The sequence below is a fragment of the Hemiscyllium ocellatum genome, chromosome 11 (assembly GCF_020745735.1).
Source record: "Hemiscyllium ocellatum isolate sHemOce1 chromosome 11, sHemOce1.pat.X.cur, whole genome shotgun sequence".
Classification (NCBI taxonomy): Eukaryota; Metazoa; Chordata; class Chondrichthyes; order Orectolobiformes; family Hemiscylliidae; genus Hemiscyllium; species Hemiscyllium ocellatum.
This window is the reverse complement of record NC_083411.1, coordinates 38,163,126-38,183,236: the sequence shown is the minus strand read 5'-3', so window position 1 is coordinate 38,183,236 and position 20,111 is coordinate 38,163,126. Positions and strand designations below refer to the sequence as shown.

Below are 20,111 nucleotides of genomic sequence, written 5' to 3'. Positions count from 1 at the left end.
CAGAGCGGTTAGATTCTCCATCTAGACTGGCAACAAGGAGGTAGTCTACGTATTGGATCAGTGCAGACCCACCTGTGAGGGTGAGACACCGCAAGTGTTTCAGTAAGGCCTGAGAGAAAAGCGTCGGAGAATATATGAAGCCTTGAGATAGTCGAGTCCACATCACTGGTGGCCATTAAAAGTAAAGGCAAATAGGTACTGACTGTCTTCATGAAGAGACAGAGAAAAAAAGGAGGTTGCAGGTCAACAACAGTGAAACATTTCGTGTATGACGCTACCGAGGCTAGAATTTGAGCTGGATTTGGGACCAGGGCATAAAGAGGCTGTACAATAGTGTTGATAGCTGTTAAGTCCTGAACTAGTCTATATTGGTCTGGCTTGCCAGATTTTGGGACAGCCATAATTGGAGTGTTACAGGGTGATTGGCAAGAGAGCAGCATGCCTTGACAGAGAAAGTCATCAATTAGAGCACTGATGCTCGGTATCACCTATTATTTCAGCGGGTATTGGCAGATGGATAGTAGAGCAGCATTTGGTTTTGGAGCAATTTCAATGGGTTCACATTCTGTCAGTCCAACATGGGAGGATGTTTCAGCCCATGCATCAGGGTGGACTAAATCTAGGACATCCAGGCTTTTATGGTGCAGGAGTGTGGCGCTGAGAGGTAGGATTTGAATAATAGAGGATAGTCATCCCACCTTGGAGTGTTTGCAGATGATAGTAATGTGGGTCAGTCCTGGTGATTGCATGGTGGACCAAAGAGCCCAAGTCTTTAGCATGATAAGGTGGATTGACCATCCGGGTAATGTGGGGGCTGAGGTATTTGCCTGTTTCCATAGGTGAGTGGGTATTTTGAACATAATCTGCTTCACCCTTCAGCCTGGTGGCCCGAGCCAGGATCTGTATAGTCCATTCAGTACCAATTAAATCCCTGAAAGAAATCCTGCAAGGATTTGATCTTGGCCTGTCCGATAGGAAGCAAGATGACGTGACTTCTAGAACTTCGGTGCTCAAGGTCAAGTGACCACCATTGGCGTTTAGTGGACACGTATAGTTGGCGTTCAACTGAGTCAGAATTGAGTTGGACACGAGGGGAACAGACAAGTTTGACTTGAAAGACGCACAGCAGATCTCGTCCCATTAGATTACAGGATAATGTGGTAGTAATCACAAAGCAGTGATCCAGGGAATAGCCTTGGAAACAGACAGGAACCAGATCAGAAACTGGATAACAATGTGTTTCTCCTTGAAAGCCAGATAATTTTTGGGTCGTCTTTGAGATCAGAAGGTTCGTGTCAGAATTCACCAAGGTCATAGATGCTCCCATGTCAATCAGAAAGGGATACGATCTGTTTTCAACTTTGAGAAAGACGATAGGTTTCTGCTTCTAAGACACAGACTTCAAAGGAAAGTTATGTTGTCATTGGGAAAAGGGGTTATTTTGCGAAAAATTCGTAAGTTGTCCTCTGCTTCTCGCGTCAGAGGGTGATTATTATCACGGAGTTTCCCCTAGTTGTCAAAAGGGTCCTGAGGGTAAGTTTCATATTCTCCTTGGTAGTCTCTCTCTCCCCAAACCCCTCCTCCAGGTGGTGGTCTGGAGCAATTACTGAGAATGGGCATATTTTCATCAGGCTTCCAGGGCCAGTATACACAGTGGCATTTTGACTGGCAGCGCCAGCTTGAGGATTCAGCAGTTCTCTCATGGGGAACATTCCTGGAGTGGGTATTTCATCTTCCAAGTCCTCAGAAGAGCAACTCAGCAGGGTTTCTGATCATTGAATGAGTTGTGGCAAGGCATGGTGAGACTTTTTAGAAGATTGGTGAGATCTCTATTTTAGTTGACTGCAAGTATTCCAAGCAACAGGATCAGTAAACTGAGGAGAGGGGGGTAAAGGAAGAGGCTTGGCCATGGCAGCAGCATATGTCTGAGGATGAGCTGTAGCTGCTGAATGAATGCGAATCTGAGGAGTATGAGAAGATGCGGTGATAGCAGGGGCGAATCCAGGTGGGAGAACGGCGGGAACAACAGGAATTTGCGAATTAGATGCAATAGTTTGATAAGCAGGAGGTTGAATAACCTGTGGAAAGGGGTTAGGGCAGGGGGTGGTGGGGGCATTTGACTTGTTGATGTGGCAAGTACTGGAGTAACCAGGGCGAATTAAGATGCACTTGGGGTTGGGTGGAGGAGGTGATGGCGGTGCAAGGTGCAGATCGAAACATTGATAGTTGACTCGAGCACATTCATTTTTGAGGACCTCAATAGATTTCATGGCACCACCATTAGTTAATTCAATTCCCAATTTGTTGGCAATATCCTGCCATGAACGCAAAACTGATTCGTTGTGGCTTTCACAACCATTGCTACCACAGTCCAATCAGTTCTTTCGTTTTTGAGCCCAGGTTTCATCACCAAATCAATTGCTGGGCTGATTTAAACAATTGAGTATTTTTATGGACACCCAGTGGCCACTGTTAATCTCCCGATGTCTTATTTCAGGCACCAGAAAGTTTTCGCATGCTTTCAGACTTTTCCGGATGCTTCTCAGTTTCATCAGTGAACAAGACTGATCTTCTGTCTTGTCTATATTCTTACCCATCTTAAAACAACCTTCCTTTTATAATCCCGATTTAAGACCTTCACTATTCAACAACCCGGCAACAAAACTAATGACTTTCGCAAACCCTTCTCAACTTTCCAAAATCCTTGACAGTCTCGTTATAATGTATAGCGATACAGAACAATTTGGAAATCCATTTAGATAACACCAATTTGACCGAATTTGAGTCCCTGATTCACTGGAAGTACTTACTCATTCAGGTCCCCGACCTGCTATTGGGAGTCCCTGACTCTTTTTCTTAATGAAATCTTACCAGGACCAATCCTTTTTGTGTTGGACTTAGACGATAGACAGTGAGGGCTCGAGTCAACCACTACTTTAATGTGAGGAAAACCAAACAAATTCCTCTACATTCAGTAATGGAGGACTCGAGGCTCTTGCACCGCTGTCCACAATACATCCATACCGAATTTGAGTCACGGCATCAGAAGAAGATCTGAACCCCCGGTGGGGTGTCTCAGTTCTGCAATCAGTCTGACTTTTAAGACTTTGCTCTTTTTCACACGGCCGGGCACAGAGTGTCCGGAAGCACAGAGGTCATACACTTCTGTGTTCCTCAGAGGAGCTGCACACATGACTTAAAACAAACTTTTCTTAAAGAAGGGTACATGCCATGATTGCATGGTACATTCAGAGAATTACCAATCAATACACTGTGCTGCTTTATTTGACAGTTACTTGGTCCAATGATATTTCCTGGGAACCAACTTTGTTTTCCAAGACACAGGCCACCCTTCTCTCACTAATCGAGCCATTGCACCTGCATCTGAAGGTCCATTAGGATGACCAGTAATGTCTTATCTAGTCTAGTTATTTCTATGCTGTAAAAGGAGCATTGTCTGCTAATCTCTATTGAAGCAGACTGTGGTTAGTCAATCATGCAGCTATAACAGAATTAGCAGTTAGTAACTTAAAAGCCATTTTATGCAGCTTTAGCAGAATTGTCCATTTGTAGTCTAGAAGCTATTTTGTCATGTTACTTGCATTGAGAAGCCATTTTGTTGCCACCTAAGTTATTAAGAGCATCTGTTAAGTGATTGTTCCTGACAACAACTAATTACCTCAGCCTGTGTTCAAGTTTCAGATCCTCACTGAGTCAATTTGGAAAGGTTTTGTTTCCATTCTGACACAAGTGATTGGTAAAGCCAATCAACATGATTTTATTTTGGGTATGCCATGAGGAATGTTTACTTATCGATTGTTTTAGGGTCTTTGGGAGGCTTAGTTTTCTATAAAAAGTTTGTGAGGAGATCTCCTACTTTCTACCTTTTGGGCTCCCAACTGATGCATTTTCCCTTGCATACTATTTGATTGAGGTAACACCAACAATCAGCCGCCTTGAAGGGTGCCTGGGTACATTTCCAGGTGAATGATTTGGAAGGCACTCCTCTCTATTGGGGTGTTTATGTTCCTACATAACTTCCATTCTCCTGAAGGGGAGTCCTGGGGTTCTGGGTTAAACCTCCCCCCCCCCCCCCCCCCCCCCCCCCCAAACATTTTTTTCAAGGGAAAAGGGAAGGGGTTCAAAGGTTACTTCTGGGCCTTCCCTCCCAGAGTTACCTAAGAAGGGCAGTGCATTTGTGAGCTGTCCACAATTATAACCGTGATTCTTTTCTGACTGTGGACACAGCTGTGATTCAAAGGCTTTTCCTGTCCTGGCTGCAAAGAAGGGTGGTCGTCTACTGACTGTGCTACATCCTCTCCCAGACCCCTTATTGCTCCACACCAGAGCTGAGTGTCCTGTCTACTGCATTGATTTCCCTTTCAGTTTTTCTTTGTTTTCCAGTTTGCTATATTTCTTCCCAAGCCCTAGCCATGCATCACAGATCTCATTGCTCAGTCTGAATATTATCATCTGGATCATGAGCATCACATTTAATTTTGGCTTTGTACATTCCATTGGGCTATCAGAGTCTGGAACCATTAGCCATTCCTACCAAATTGACTCCAGTTGGATCCAGGCCCCTAAGCAGCAACATTGTTCCACAACCTATTAGAGTAGGCTATTGGAGACTCGTTAGACCCATCCGTACTTATAGAACATAAAAAAGTACAGCACAGAACAGGCCCTTTGGCCCACAATTTTGAGCCGAGGTTTAATTCTAATGTAAAATACAGAAACTTAACCTATGCACCCCTCAACTCACTGCTATCCGTGTGCATGTTTAGCTGTCGCTTAAATGTCCCCAATGACTCTGCTTCCACCACCACAGCTGGCAACGCATTCCATGCATTCACAACTCTGTGTAAAGAACCTATCTCTGACATCTCCTTTATATCTTCCTCCTAATATCTTCAAACTGTGACTTCTCGTATCAGTCAATCCTGCCCTGGGGAAAGGTCTCTGGCAATTTACTCTATCTATTCCACTCATTTATCTTGTATACCTCGATCAGGTCTCCTCTCCTCTTCCTTCTCTCCAGAGAGAAAAGTCTGAGCTTATTCAACCTTTCTTCATAAGGCAAGTCCTCCAGTCCAGACAGCACCCTGGTTATCCTTCTTTGCACTCTCTCCAAAGCCTCTATCTTCCCTATAGTAGGGCGACCAGAGCTGGGCACAATATTGCAAGTGTGGTCTCACCAGGGTCTTTAGAGCTGCAGCAAAACCTCACGGCTCTTAAACCTAACCCCCCCTGATAATGAAAGCCAAAGCAGCATATACTTTCTTAACAACTGTATCCACTTTGAGGTGGCAACTTTGAGGGATCAATGTACTTGCACACCCAGATCCCTCTGTTCCTCCAAACAGCCAAGAATCCTGTCTTTAATCATATTCAGCATTCGAGTTTGAACTTCCAAAATGCATCACTTCGCATTTATCCAGGTTGAACTCCATCTGCCATTTCTCAGCCCAGCTCTGCATCCTGTCTGTCGTGCTGCAGCCTGCAGTAATCCTCTATACTATCGACAACACCTCCAATTTTTGTGTCATCTGCAAATTTACTAACCCATCCCTCAACCTCCTCATCCAAGTCATTTATAAAAAGTACAAAGAGCAGAGGCCCAAGAACAGAGTCCTGCGGTACTCTACTCAACACTGACCTCCAGGCAGAATACTTTCCATCTACAACTACTCTCTGCCTTCTGTCAGCCAGCCAATTCTGAATCCGGATGGCCAAATCTCTCTGTATCCCATACTTCCTGACTTTATGAATGAGCTTACCATGCCTTGTTGAAGTCCATATACACCACATCCACTGCTTGACCGTCGTCGACCTGTCTTGACACCTCCTCAAATAACTCAATAAGATTTGTGAGGCATGACCTGCCCCTCACAAAGCCATGCTGACTTCCTTGAATCACACGATACTTTGCCAAATAGTCATAAATCCTATCCCTCAGATTTCTTTGCACAACTTTGCTGACCACAGACGTAAGACTGACTGGTCTGTAATTGCCAGGGATTTCCCTATTGCCCTTCTTGAAAAGTGGAACAACATTCACCTCGTTGCAATCCTCCGGTCCGACTCCAGTGGAGAGTCTGGAGGCAAATATCCTCGCCAGCGGCTTAGCAACCTCCTTTCTCACATCCTGGAGTAGCCTGGGATAAATCTCGTCTGGCCCTGGGGACTTATCAATTTTAATATTTTCCAAAATTTCTAGCACATCAACTTCATCAATCTTGATTTGGTCAAGACTGTATCCCAGTTCCTCAAAGTTTTAATTTATAACAAGGTCCTTTTACTTGGTGAAAACTGAAGCAAAAAGTTTATTTAGGGCTTCCCCTATCTACTCAGACTCCACACACAAGTTCCCTCCGTTATCCCTGATTGGTCCTACCTTCTCCCTGATCATACTCTTATTCCTCATGTATGAGTAAAATGCCTTTTGGGATCTGCCTGATCCTTCTTGCCAAGCCTTTATTGTGCCCCCTCCTGGCTCTCCTCAGTCCACTTCTGAGCTCCTTTCTAACAAGCCTGTAATCCTCTGAAGCTGTGCTAGATCCTTGGTTCCTCCACCTTACGTAAGCTGCCTTCTTCGTTTTGACAAGAAGTTCCTTTGTTCTCATCATCCAAGGTCCCTTAATCTTACCCCTTACCTGTCTCAGAGGAACAAATTCGTGCATCACGTGCAAAAGCCTATCCTTAAATAGTCTCCATATGTTTGCTGTGCCCTTTCTGTGGAACAATTGCTCACAGTTTGTATTTCCCAACTCCTGTCTGTTAACGCCATAATTTCCTTTTCCCCAATTAAATATGTTCCCTTGGTAATTGCTCCTTTCCCACTCTAAGGCTATGCTTAATGTGAGGCAGTTGTGATCACTTTCACCAAAGTACTCTCCCACAGCGAGATCTGACACATGTCCTGGCTCGTTGCTGAACACCAAATCCAAAATGGCCTCTCCCCTCGTCGATCTGTCTACATACTGAGTAAGGAACCCTCCTGAACACACCTGACAAAAAACTGCTCCATTCAAACCATCTGCACTTAGGAGATTCCAGTCAATATTGGGAAAGTTGAAATCACCCATAACAACAACCCTGCTATGTCTGCATTTTTCCAGAATTTGTCTGCCTATGCGATCTTCAATCTCTACACCACTATGAGTGGTCTGTAGAAAACCCCCAACTCAGATCACTTGTGGGATTGCCCTTATTTTACCATGAGGCAACCAATATTACCTGTTGCATGTTCTGTGGGTTATTTAAACCTCTTTGTTGGGAGCATGTTTGTTGGACTAATAGAGTCATAGAGATGTAGAACATGGAAACATACCCTTTGGTCCAACCCGTCCATGCCGACCAGATATCCCAACCCAATCTAGTCCTGCCTGCCAGCACCCGGCCCATATCCCTCCAAACCCTTTCTATTCATATATCCACCCAAATGCCTTTTAAATGTTGCAATTGTACCAGCCTTCACCACATCCTCTGGCAGCTCATTCCATACACGTACCACCTTCTGCGTGAAAAAGTTGCCCCTTAGGTCTCTTTTATATCTTTGCCCCCCTCATCCTCCATCTATGCCCTCTAGTTCTGGATTCCCCCATCCCAGGGAAAAGACTTTGCCTATTTATCCCATCGATGCTCCTCATAATTTTGTAAACCTCTATAAGGTCACCCCTCAGCCTCTGACGCTCCAGGGAAAACAGACCCAGCCTGTTCAGCCTCTCCCTATAGCTCAAATCCTCCAATCCTGGCAACATCCTAGTAAATCTTTTCTGATCCCTTTCAAGTTTCACAACATCTTTCCGATAGGAAGGAGATCAGAATTGCACACAATATTCCAACAGTGGTCTCACCAATGTCCTGTACATTTGCAACATGACCTCTCAACTCCTGTACTCAATACTCTGACCAATAAAGGAAAGCATACCAAATGCCGCCTTCACTATCCTATCTAAGTGCGACTCCACTTTCAAGGAGCTATGAACCAGCACTCCAAGGTCTCTTTGTTCAGCACACTCCCTAGGACCTTACCATTAAGTGCTTAAGTCCTGCTAAGATTTGCTTTCCCAAAATGCAGCACCTCGCATTTATATGAATTTAACTCCATCTGCCACTTCGTAGGCCATTGGTCCATCTGGTCCAGATCCTGTTGTAATCTGAATTAGCCCTCTCCGATGTCCACTACACCTCCAATTTTGGTGTCATCTACAAACTTACTAACTATACCTCTTATGTTTGCATCCAAATCATTTATGTAAATGACAAAACGTAGAGGGCCCAACACCAATCCGTGTAGCACTCCACTGGTCACAGGCCTCCAGTCTGAAAAACAACCCTCCACCACCACCCTCTGTCTTCTACCTTTAAGCCAGTTCTGTATCCAAATGGCAAGTTCTCCCTGTATTCCATGAGATCTAACATTGCTAATCAGTCTCCCATGGGGAACCTTGTCAAACGCCTTACTGCAGTCCATATAGATCACTTCTACCGCCCTGCCCTCAACAATCTTCTTTGCTACTTCAAAAAACTCAATCAAGTTTGTGAGACATAGTTTTGTGCATGCGAAATCATGTTGACTACCCCTAATCAGTCCTTGCCTTTCCAAATATATGTACATCCTGTCCCTCAGAATTCCCTCCAACAACTTGTCCACCACTGAGATCAAGCTCACCGGTCTATAGTTCCCTGGCTTGTCTTTACCGCCCTTCTTAAACAGTGGCACCAAGTTTGCCAACCTCCAGTCTTCCGTCACCTCACCTGTGACTATCGATGATACGAATATCTCGGCAATATGCCTAACAGTTTAACCAGTTCTAAATCATCTATCCTATGTAGGATCATCTGACCTACTGTCACAAAGGCGGCAAAAGAATCTCTCATTCCGTCAACTTTTGGGATTTCTTTCCTAAAATCAACCACCTGGGATCGCTTACAGCGGGCATAACCAAAGAGGTCTACATTATATGAAAAGTTGGTTTATTCCATCAAAGTCTACTCTGTTCAAAAATGCCTGTCTATCCTCATCCCAATTTCCCAGCATTTCCTATACCTTATCATCGCAAGTGCACATCTAAATATTTTTAACATGTTCTGAAAGTTTCTGCTTCTATCACCCTTGCAGTTGAGTTCCAGATTTCTATCACTCTGGTTGAAAAACATTTCCTCGCATCTTCACTAAACCACGTGTTACTTATCTTAAATATATGCCCCATATCATTGATTCCTCCACCAAGGGGAAAAGTTCCTTCCTGTCTACTCTATTTATATCCCTCATAATTTTATACATTTCCCAATCCTATCCCTCCCATCAGTTTCCTCTACTCCAAGGAAAACAAACCCTAACTGTTCAATCTCTCTTCGTAACTACAATGCTCCAGCTGAGGCAACATCCTGGTAAACCTCCTCTGCGCTTTCTCCTGTGCAATAACATCCCTTCCATAATGTGGATTCCAGAGCTGCACACAATGCTCTAGCTGTGCCTTAACCAATGTTCTATACTGTTCTTGCATGACCTCCCTGGTGTGAAACTTTGTTTTGGCTAATAGAGGGAGGTATCTCATTTGCTGTCTTAACTAATTTTGTATACGTGCCTTGCTATCTTACGGGACTCGTGGACTTGCAAGCCAAGGTCCCACTAATTCTTGGTGCTTCCCGCTGTCGTCATGAATACCCTTGCTTTGTTTGTCTTGCCCAATGCATGACCTCAACTTTCTGGGTTGAATTCCATTTGCCACTGATCAGCCCGTCTGTATCCTCCTGTAATGTCAGGCTGTCGTCTTCTCTATTTACTACCCCACTGATTTTAATTTCATCCTTCAAGTTAGTGATCAGCTCTCCTACGTTTAAGTCTAGGTCACATATATATCAGAAATGTAAAAGGCCCTGACATGATCCCTACAGAGCTCCACTTTATACAAGATTCCAGTCTCAAAAACACTCCATGACCTTCACAGTTTGCCATGGTGCTCTTTGTTGCTCAGTTTGGGTTCTGTCAGGTTGCTCAGCTCTGCCTTGGTCCAGACATGGTCAAAAGATCTGAATTCCAAAGTTGAGGCAAGAGGAAAGTGACCTGTCCTGGGTGTTCTGTGGTGAGTAACTCACCTGACTTTCCAAAGGCTGTCCACAAATCCAGGCATGTCGTAGAGTGCTCTACTTGTCTGGATGAGTGCAGGTCCAGTAACACTTGAAGCTCAACACCAACCAAGGCAAAATAGACCACTTGATATGCACCATCTTAAACATTTCTCCACCACCAGTGCATAAAGGTAACAGTCTGTTCTGTCCACAAGATGGGCTGCACTACCTTGCCAAGGCTCTGTTGGTAGCGTCTTCGACATGCATGATCTCTACCACCTGGAAAGACACAAACAGTAAGTGAATAGGAGCACCACTACCTGCAAGTTTCCCTTCAAAGCACACACCATATTTACCTGGAACTATACGTTATCATTACTTCATTGCTGGGTCAAAATCTTGGATCTTCCTCAGTAATAGCACTCTGAATGTGTCTACTTGACTTGGGCTAGAGTTTTCACAAAGTGGCTTACCACCACCTTGTCCAGGGAATAAGTACAGGTCCAGTCAGTGAACCTAATAGCCAGGATGAATTTGAAATTAAAAAAATGAATAACAGAACAAGATGAGGTAATGTAAGAGTTTAGACATAGTTCTGATATGAAATGTTGAAGAGTTTGGGGAAATGGTGATTTCATATGTGATTTCAGATTTCATTTTGAAAAAAATCTTCCCATTTAAAAAAAAACAATTTTATATTCATGGGTTTATGTTTATAGTCATGAGTTGAATTAATTTGAAATAAATATGAAACAGCATATTAGAATGTTATGAAAGAAGAACAAAATCTATGAAGAGTACCTTTTTTTAATACTGTTATTTTATTTAATTGTGTCATGTATTATGATACAAGTGTAAAATTTGATGTTTATCGTGTTGGTCACTTACTATACTGGTGAAAGATATGTAATTTGTGCTGTGTGTGGGTAATGATGTATAATAAGGAAGAAAAAGCACAAACATTGGAAATGAGGTTACATTGAATTTGGATTAGAAAACAGAATCAGGATTTGCAGCTGCAGATAAGGCTACTGTTGTAGAAAATGACTAGAAGTACAGCAGGTCACTTGAGGGAAATTGAGACAGAGTCGAAAATGAAATTGAATGCTGAGAAGTAATACCTGAAGAAAGATTACTCTGGGCAGAGTGTGATGACCCAGGGTTCTCAATTCTTTTAAACTGTAAAGAAAATGTTGGAATTTGTGAGGACCAGACAGAATGTCCTTCCAATTCATGGATCGTTGTTTCAGAAAAGATTATTTGTTTCTGTCTCCTCAACTTTCTGCTTAATCTGCATTTTGAAATTTAAAAAAATACTTCAGGGATGAGTTGCCATTTATAGTTAATACCAAGGTAGTGTTTTGCGAGTGCTGGAATTATTTTAATGTTTCCCTAAAACTGGCCAAGATAAAATTGGACCAGCAACTTTTCACAGCTGGATGGAGAAACAGAAGTTGGTCGTTTTAGACCCTTGAGGCTGTTCCTGACATTCAGTTAAATCATGTTGGATATGTGATTTATCTTGACCGTGGCCTTTTGCCTGATATTGCTGATCACCATTTTAATTCTGATATTGCTAAACTAACAATTGACCTAACATCAATTGCTTGTTTAAAAATTCTTTAATAGGTTGGGCGCATTAATGGCTAGATAAGCATTAAATGCTCATTCCTACTTGCCCTTGAAAAGGTGACTTTTGAGGTTGTTCCTGAGTTACTGCAGAATATGTAAACCCACAGTGCAGTCAGGAATTGAGTTACAGGACTTTGAGCCAAAGACAGTGAAGGAACAACAGTTTTAGTTACAATTCGGGATGGTGTGTGACTTGGATGGGAATTTGCAGATAGTGGTATTTCCAATCTGTTGTCCTTGTGGGTTTGGAAGGTTGATAAAGTATAGATTTGAGATGGCCCAGGGAATTCCTTATGAACTCCTATCTGTAAGCCTCTCTTGGTTCATCCCGGAGATCATACCTTTTGGTAGTCTGGAATTAAAAAAACCTCTTACAGTTTAGTTTGACTTTAATCATCCCCTTCATTTACTAATAGCGTCACTGTTACAACATAACACTGATACCTATAAGCCAAGCTAACTGGATTTTAATAACTCCGGAGAGTAGGACATTGCTCTTCCTTCAAGCGCCCTGGCAGGCTACTTTGTTGTACTACCACAAACAGACAACCTTTTACACACAAGTTTACAAAGGCTGTACTGTCACAATCAAAAAGTTAAGAAAATCACTGCATGTTCTGAAGTGAGGCAAGTGGGTATGGGATTGTTTCCATGGGGCAGAGAGAGATCTACATACTGGTTTTCATAAAGCTATTGTTTGAAACCATTAGCTTGACTTCAGTTATAGGCAATTCTTGAGCAGTCGATGTTATATTTGGACATTTGCTGTAAGAACCTACTGACATATAGGGATTATAATTCAGTCTTACCATGGCTTCTGGTGAAGAAGCTACACAGGTAATAGTAAAGGACAATACTTGGGGAGAGAAGTTAATTGATTGTTTTGAGGTCAGGGAGATTAGCTTGAATAAAGAAACCATTCGTAACAGAAGGAGGATTGGGAATGCATATTATTTTTGGTCTTTCTTCATCTTTCCAGCTTGTCTTATGAACTACAGTAGCTACTTAACATAGGAAACGTAAAAGTATTCTGTCAGTGGCGGTAGGTCGGATAGGAAAGGATTCTGTCAAGAAGGTATAGGTGGGCAGTCTCGTAGCAATGGGTGCCTTAGGCAATGGGTACTAGTGATTTTGGTACTATGTGTTCAATACTGCAATCTGTACGGTTCATTTTGAGAGGGGAACAAACAAATATTTCAAAGTAACAGTTTCTGGTTAGCTTAATCAGGTACCTGTGCATCTCTTTTGCCATGACATGCACATCAGCAGGGTGTAGACCAGGAAGTCTTCAGGGGCTTTCCATATCTCAGTTCAGCCGCTGAGAATCCCGTCTTTTTCTGAGTCATGGTTCTCATATTAAAAAGAACAGCTGACAGTACTTGCAGTCAATTAAGGCCTGTTTCTTCTACCAACTTGTTTAGCTGACCTTTTAAGGTACCATTGGCTCTTGCTACAATTCCTGCTGCTTGGATATGGTTGGCACAATGGAATTTTTGATTCATATTCAAACTTTTACATAGTGCCTTATTTAGCTCCGCACAGAAGTGGGGGCCATTATTAGAGGAGACCATTACTGATATTCCAATAATTTCCCTTAGTAGAATTTTGCAGTAGTTTGTGCTGTGCAGTCAGTACAGGGATAAGCTTCAATCCATTTACTACATACATCGATTATCACTAAGCAATATATCTAACAATGACATCTAGGTAACTCTATAAAATCTAACTGGATAGTATTAAAAGTTGCACTTGGCAAGGGGTTTCACCTGGTGGACACTTTACTTCTTTCCCGGGATTATTCTTGTGACAACTTAGGCAATTTGCAGCTGCTTGTTTTGCTTTTTCTTGCGATTTAGTCTAAATGTTTAAGGACAAGTTTTAAGGCTATAGACTTTCTCAAGGTGTTGTTGAAGGGACCTTGGTAAGTTTTTTTTAAAGATTAGATTCCCTACAGTGTGGAAACAGGCTGTTCGGCCCAACCAGTCCACACCGACCCTCCGAAGAGGAACCCACCCAGATCTATTTTCACTCTAATGCACCTAACACTATGGGTAAGTTACCATGGCCAATTCATCTGACCTGCACATCTGTGTGACTGTGGGAGGAAACCGGAGCACCTGGGTGAAACCCACGCAGACACGAGGAGAATGTGCAAATTGCACACAAACAGTCGCCCGAGGCTGGATTTGAACCTGGGATCCTGGTGCTGTGAGGCAGCAGTGCTAACCACTGAGTTGCTGTAATGCATCTTGTGGATAGTACATGGCTGCCTTGTTTTCGGGTTTGGAGGAATGAATCTTTAAAGTTGGGTGACAAGCAATGAGTGCTTTGGAGTGTTTTTGTACCTGTAGTCACCTATGAAAGTATTCCATACACTCCTCACTTGTGCTTGTTCATGGAGAGGGGTTTCAAACTTATAGCAGTTTTTATGTGGATTGTTTCTGATTTCATTCCTGAATGGTTCAACTTTCACTTTTTAGATAGAGTTCCCAAGTCATAGTCTTCACGAGCAGTTACCAGTTTCTGCCTATCCATCCTATTTACTTTTATTGCTTAACAGCCCAGAGAGCAGATTCGATCAATGAGCAGATCAATCTTTCAAATTGCCCTCTTACTTGTCCATGATTTTCCTAGCCAAGATTCTGAGCATGGCCTCTTCCAGATGTGTCCATCGGAGGAAACCAAGGGAGAATATCACTCAATGCTGGAGTAACATTGCAGGTCAAGACACATCCCTTTTTTCACAACATTTGCTGCCTTATTTCAGGAGGTAAAAGCCCCAAAGGCGATGGTGGTTGAGCAAGTTATGGTAAGTGAAGGAGTCAGGTGTCAGGTAAGTGTCTGAGTGCTTAGGACACATTGAGGGACAGGGGCCTTGAAAAGGAAGAAGTGATGATAGCAGGGTGGTATTGAGAGGTGATGGGTGTTGATGGTGTTGAACCAGGAAGTCTCAAGTCTGGTAGGGCCAGACTTGGATAATTGGGGGTTTGGTGCTGTGTTGGGTTGGACTGGTGATTTTGGACATGTGTCCAGGGATTGCTGGGTCAGGTTATGTTGCTGGAATGATGGGGAAGCAGAGGTCACTATTCAGTAGTGCATCTGAGTTTTTAAAATTTCTTTATTTGCCTGAGTAACCTTGAAACAACAATGAGTAGTTTAATCAGCAGTGTTGAGGGAATTCTGCAGATAGGTTTTGAAGGAAAATCTCCATTATTTTGGTTCTTCATCTCTGTGGACCCAGGAGGAGCAGTAATGTTTCTCCTTGCTCAGCAAAACTGTTATGGCTTGCTGCAAATGTGCTTGGTTTTCCTGATGTTGCCATCCCATTGTCATTTGTCAGTAGGCTGGTGGCTGGCTTGGCATAGAGGTCCAACAATTTTAAGCTCTCCACAACTGTCAAACTTCATTGACTTGCTAGTTTGGTATGAGTAGCTCTCTAGATGTACGTAAATGAGATTTAGCCTCAGAATAACTTGGGCCGAGCAGGCGTGAATGTTAAATTCTTGCCAAGATTTCATTGGACCTGTTTTTGGCCTCAATCTGCATTGCAAAATGTTATGAACCAAGGCTATAGCAATAGTCCTGGCTCCTCATTAGTTAAGCTGCTGTAGTACTTTGCTGTTGCTGAGCAATGCTGATATCTTGGATTGACTGAGAATAAACGAAAAGTATTATACAGATCTTTCTTTCCAATGGGCAGTTGATCCACGAGCATTACTATTGCAGCCATATTGTGGAAGTGCCAGAATTGGACTGGGGTGGATAAAATTATAGTCCAAAAGGTTAATTTGAAAGTACAATCTTTTGGAGTGTTCCTCCTTCGTCAGGTAGCTAGTGGGGCAGATAATTAAAGTAAAAGACAAAAGTGTCACACAACTGATGCGATGTATTGAACAAACCTAGATTGCTGTTAAGTCTTTAATCACTTAGAATGGGGATGTAGGTTTCGATCGATTAAGATGTAAATCCCAGAATTTCCTTCAAGTCACAGGCAACTTAAGGTTTTAAAAAAAAGTTGAAGTCTCAGCTCAGACAGTGCATGACAGGTTTGAGGTTAGAGTCTGACTATATCCTAACCTTGAGTCAGACTGGTTCTACTCGAGGTTGGGCTACAGACAGACTCTGACCTCATACCTTTTAATGCATTGACTGAGCTGAGATGTCCTTTTTTTATATATACCAATAAAACCTTAGGTTATCTCAGGGCTGTCACTTGAAAGACATTCTGGGATTTACGTATTAATCAACTGAAACCTACATCCTTATTCTATATGATTAAAGACTAAACAGCAATCTAGGTTTGTTCAGGACATTGCATCAGTTGTATGATACTTTGATCTTTTAATTATTTGTTCTATGATCCTGCCCCACTCGCTACCTGATGAAGGAGCAGTGCTCCAAAAGCTTGTACTTTCATATAAACCTGTTAGACTATAACCTGATGTTGTGATGTTTAACTTTTACAATTGAAAGCCAATATCTACCCCATTTATTTGAAAGCTTTACTAATTTAGTTTCATAGTTTTAAACAGACTTTTTTATGATATCTTTGTCTTTTTTGTTATTTGTTAATTTTTCAAAGTTCATGACTAGGGTCATATCATGTTCTGTTTTTTGAATGAGGGGGTCATGTACTTTGTCTACATTGTTATCTCAGAGCAAACTGTCCCCACATACTATTGTCATCTGATCCCTAGCAGCTGGGACATTGCACAATTAGGTTTCTTAGTACAGGAGTGGGGGGAATAAAAGACGTCAGCAAGTCTAAAATAGCATGGGCAATGAGCCAGCAGGCTATATGACATTAGCTTCATTACCTAATGTTCACAATAAATATTTCAAGTAGAGGGTTGGTGGATGGCTTTCAGGGTTAGGAATTCTAAATTTGTTTCACGTTTTCTTGCCCAAAGGTATTGAAACCGTCTAAATCACCTTGATGAAATCAGCATAAATGGAGACTAAACCAGAGACTAATGTGATCACCATTATATGATGTGATGTATTAGAAGACAGATTGAACAAAGTGGAATTTATTTGTTATACAATCGGAAGTATTTTTGCTGACTTGAAACTAACGATGACACAAACCTTGTGCAACAACGCATCTTTCCTGAAATATTTGATTTGCACGTGTTCTTAAATAAGTGTCTTTCATTTTGTCTATCACTTACGTTTTAAGCCTTTCTTATTGGTAGACATGGCATTTGTTTGTAACGATTGTGGCACGTGTGTTAGCGAACTAGATTTTTTATGATGAGCTGATAGTTTTGTGTTCATCATTATTAATGCCACCTAACATTGTATAACAGATGTAATATCTGGTGAATTTAATTTATACCATTGTGGTGATGAGATTTGAATTCATAGCAGAAGGTATCCATCATAAATAAGTCATCAACTTGAATAAATGCTAAGTTAAAGAATAGTGAATCAAAATTTAAAATATTGGATTGGCTGCAGTTTGATTTCACGTTAATTGAAATGGTTAACAATGATATGCCTGGAGATCATATCCATAAAACCTGTAGACTTGGTCTTGGATGACTTATCAGAAGAATTTCTTTTTATAGAGTGTATTCCAATAGAGAAATATAAAATCCCAGTTGATTCATAAGCTGGAGACGGATGTTGGAATTCTTAAAAGGATGGTTTTTAACCAAAAGAAGCGCACTGACTGAATCTTAAAAAGGTGCAATTTGCATCATTGTGAAATTTGAGTTTTACTCCATTTGGAATAGAGATTAAGCATCAATATTAAGTCACCACTAAAGACAATAACCCCTTGGATATCTTGATTCTTGATTTTGCAAAATTGAGAAATAAACAATTCAGAATATAATTGCCAGAACAAAAAAAACATGATTTTGTTAAAATGAATATGAAGATGAGAAGTATTGCATGCTGTCTTTTGGAATATCAAGTGGACTTTTGAACTATCATGAAACTAACCAAGCTTTGTATATGCATGTGAATCATGGAATCTCTACAGTGTGGAGGCACGGCATTCGCGCCATCAAGTTCACACCATCCCTCTGAAGGACATTCCACCCAGACTCACCTCCCATCCTACTTCTGTAACCCTGCACTTCCCATGGCTGATCCACCTAGCTTGAACATCCCTGGATACCGAGGGCAACTTACCATAGCCAATCCACTTAACCTGCACATCTTTGGATTGTGGGAGGAAAGCTCAGTGCAACATCAAGGGTTATGTTCTATGAAACAGGAGCACCTGGAGGAAACCCACGCAGACACAGAATGTACAAACTTGACACCAACACTTGCCCAAGTCTCGAATTGAACCCAGGTCCCTGGCACTGAGAGGCAACAATGATAACCACTGAGTGACTGTGCCCCCCTTCATCCCCTCTTCCAATGGAATTGCAGAATACTAGTAGCAGCTGTGAAAAGAAACTGTTGTTCTAGATCACATTGAAGACAGCAGCATATCTGCCATGTTTTAATGTGTCTACATTCCTGAAGAAGGCAACTTTTTAAAGAAGACCTTTTTCACAAGATTGATTCCTGAAGGTCAGCTGTATCTCCAAACAGCTAGCTGAGAACCAAAGCATTTGGATAGCTGTAGCCAGACCAATAACCAGATAGAATCCAGTAACCCTTAGTTATTTTAAACTGAACTTTAGCCAAAATTAACCTCCTGTACTCTGTAACCCATTTCAGTGTCTTTGTTTTGAGTCTATGTACACGTGAGTTGTAAAAGTCAGGAATGTGTTTTTCATTTTTAATAGTTTTAATATTTTAAATATTTTTACCCGGATGGTGACCCAAGAAATCCTTTATTGCTACCTTACATATGTAATAGCTGGTGCCTGCAAACAGAAATGCACCCTGATTTGGCAAGTACAATCTTTTATTTACAGTCAAACCCTTGTTACTATAAAATTTGAAGTGTGAAAAGAAACAAGATATTCCATCTCCAGCTGATTGTAACATCAGTCACAAGTAAGAATTCATAATATACTTGTTCTTGAATCCCTTGAACTCTTTTTTTTAACAAAAGCATCCGCTTAGAATACCTTTCTCATTGACAAGTCTATTGCTTCAAGATTCAAGACAGTTCAATTTAATCCTCAACTTTTAGGTGTCCATCATATTCTTTGAAGTGTTTAAAAAATCTATTTGGACAATTTCATGTGGGTTTGTTCACCTCTTGTGGTTTAGCTTGAAAGAGAGGATCAAATGAATGAGGTACCCTGAAACTGCCTTTCTTTTTGACAAAAATGTTCTCAGATGTCTTTCTGTGCTTCAAGACTGTCATGAAATACTCAATTGTCCATCTTTACTGCTAATAGAATGACAAATGTTATGGTAATGGGATTGCGAAATAGTGTAGCAATTCAAAGCAGCAAACACCAGCATGCACAGAGAGCATTGCATTTATCGGAAACATTTCAAAATAACAGCTTTACCTACTGTAATAAGCAAGTGCATTTTATTAACTTAGAAATTTCCAAAGGACTGTGTTGCAATTCCAGAAGGTCCATTTTTATATATGGGTGAGCAGGTGACAAATTAGTATCTTTGGCTTGCATCAAGTTGAAGTAAATTAAATTGAGCCTCTTAATTGACTTTTTTCACTGCTTGCAGTGACTTGAAACATGTTGATAAGCATTGAATATAGCATTTCAAATCCTAAGGTCAGGCTACTGACTGGATTAAGTGTGATTTACTTTCCAAATGGTAATTGCACTTACAATGCAGAAACAACTTCATTTTCACTACTCTCTAAGCCATAGCGTAACATATCTTTGTTTATGCTTGTGTCCACCAGTAAGCTGCCCAAGATATACTGTCATTGTTTTATTATCACAGAATATACATAACTGAGATAATCTGAAATTTGCTGTCTGAGAGGATGTGGAAAAGTGTTGATCCATGATTTTAAAAGAAGATTGGATGAGCCTTGGAGGGACATAGCCTCCAAGGGATAGAGGGGGAATACAGCAAATGCTCTCTTCAGACAAATGGTATGGATTGATGCACGAAATGGCCACCTCCTATAGTGTAGTAATGACGCTGACTCTGATTCATAGCAGAACTAAAAGGAAGTGTTTCTTAACTGACTTTAATAAAATTAGATTCGACATGGAGAAGCAAGTGTGTTGGTGGTTGGCATTGTTTTTGTTCCTGGATTTCAGTAAGTGCTAATTTCATCTTACTCCTTTCTTGAAAAACAAATGTTTGATCATAAAATATTTGTGAAGTTTTGTTTATACCTTTGAATTTTCAATGCCAAGTTTCAAATCAGTCCACAAACAAGCTAATTATGTGTTTGGAGGTTGTTATTTCTACTTTTTCTGAAAAGGAAAAATGTACAAAATATACAAGAATAGCAATTTTATGTCATAGCTCCTGCAATGAAATTATTACGTGGTTTT

At 41.4% G+C, this 20,111-nt stretch overlaps 1 protein-coding gene across 5 annotated transcripts in view; it reads left to right on the top strand.

The window, feature by feature from the left end:
• Positions 1–19,802: 19,802 nt before the first annotated feature.
• LOC132820173 (V-set and immunoglobulin domain-containing protein 4-like) overlaps positions 19,803–20,111 on the top strand; it is a 47,246-nt gene continuing 46,937 nt past the window's right edge. For all 5 annotated transcript variants that reach the window (XM_060832135.1, XM_060832134.1, XM_060832133.1 and 2 more), the window contains exon 1: positions 19,803–19,870. In XM_060832135.1, the coding sequence (XP_060688118.1) occupies positions 19,819–19,870 (52 nt within the window). In that variant the 5' untranslated portion in view covers positions 19,803–19,818. The remainder of the gene's footprint in view (positions 19,871–20,111) is intronic.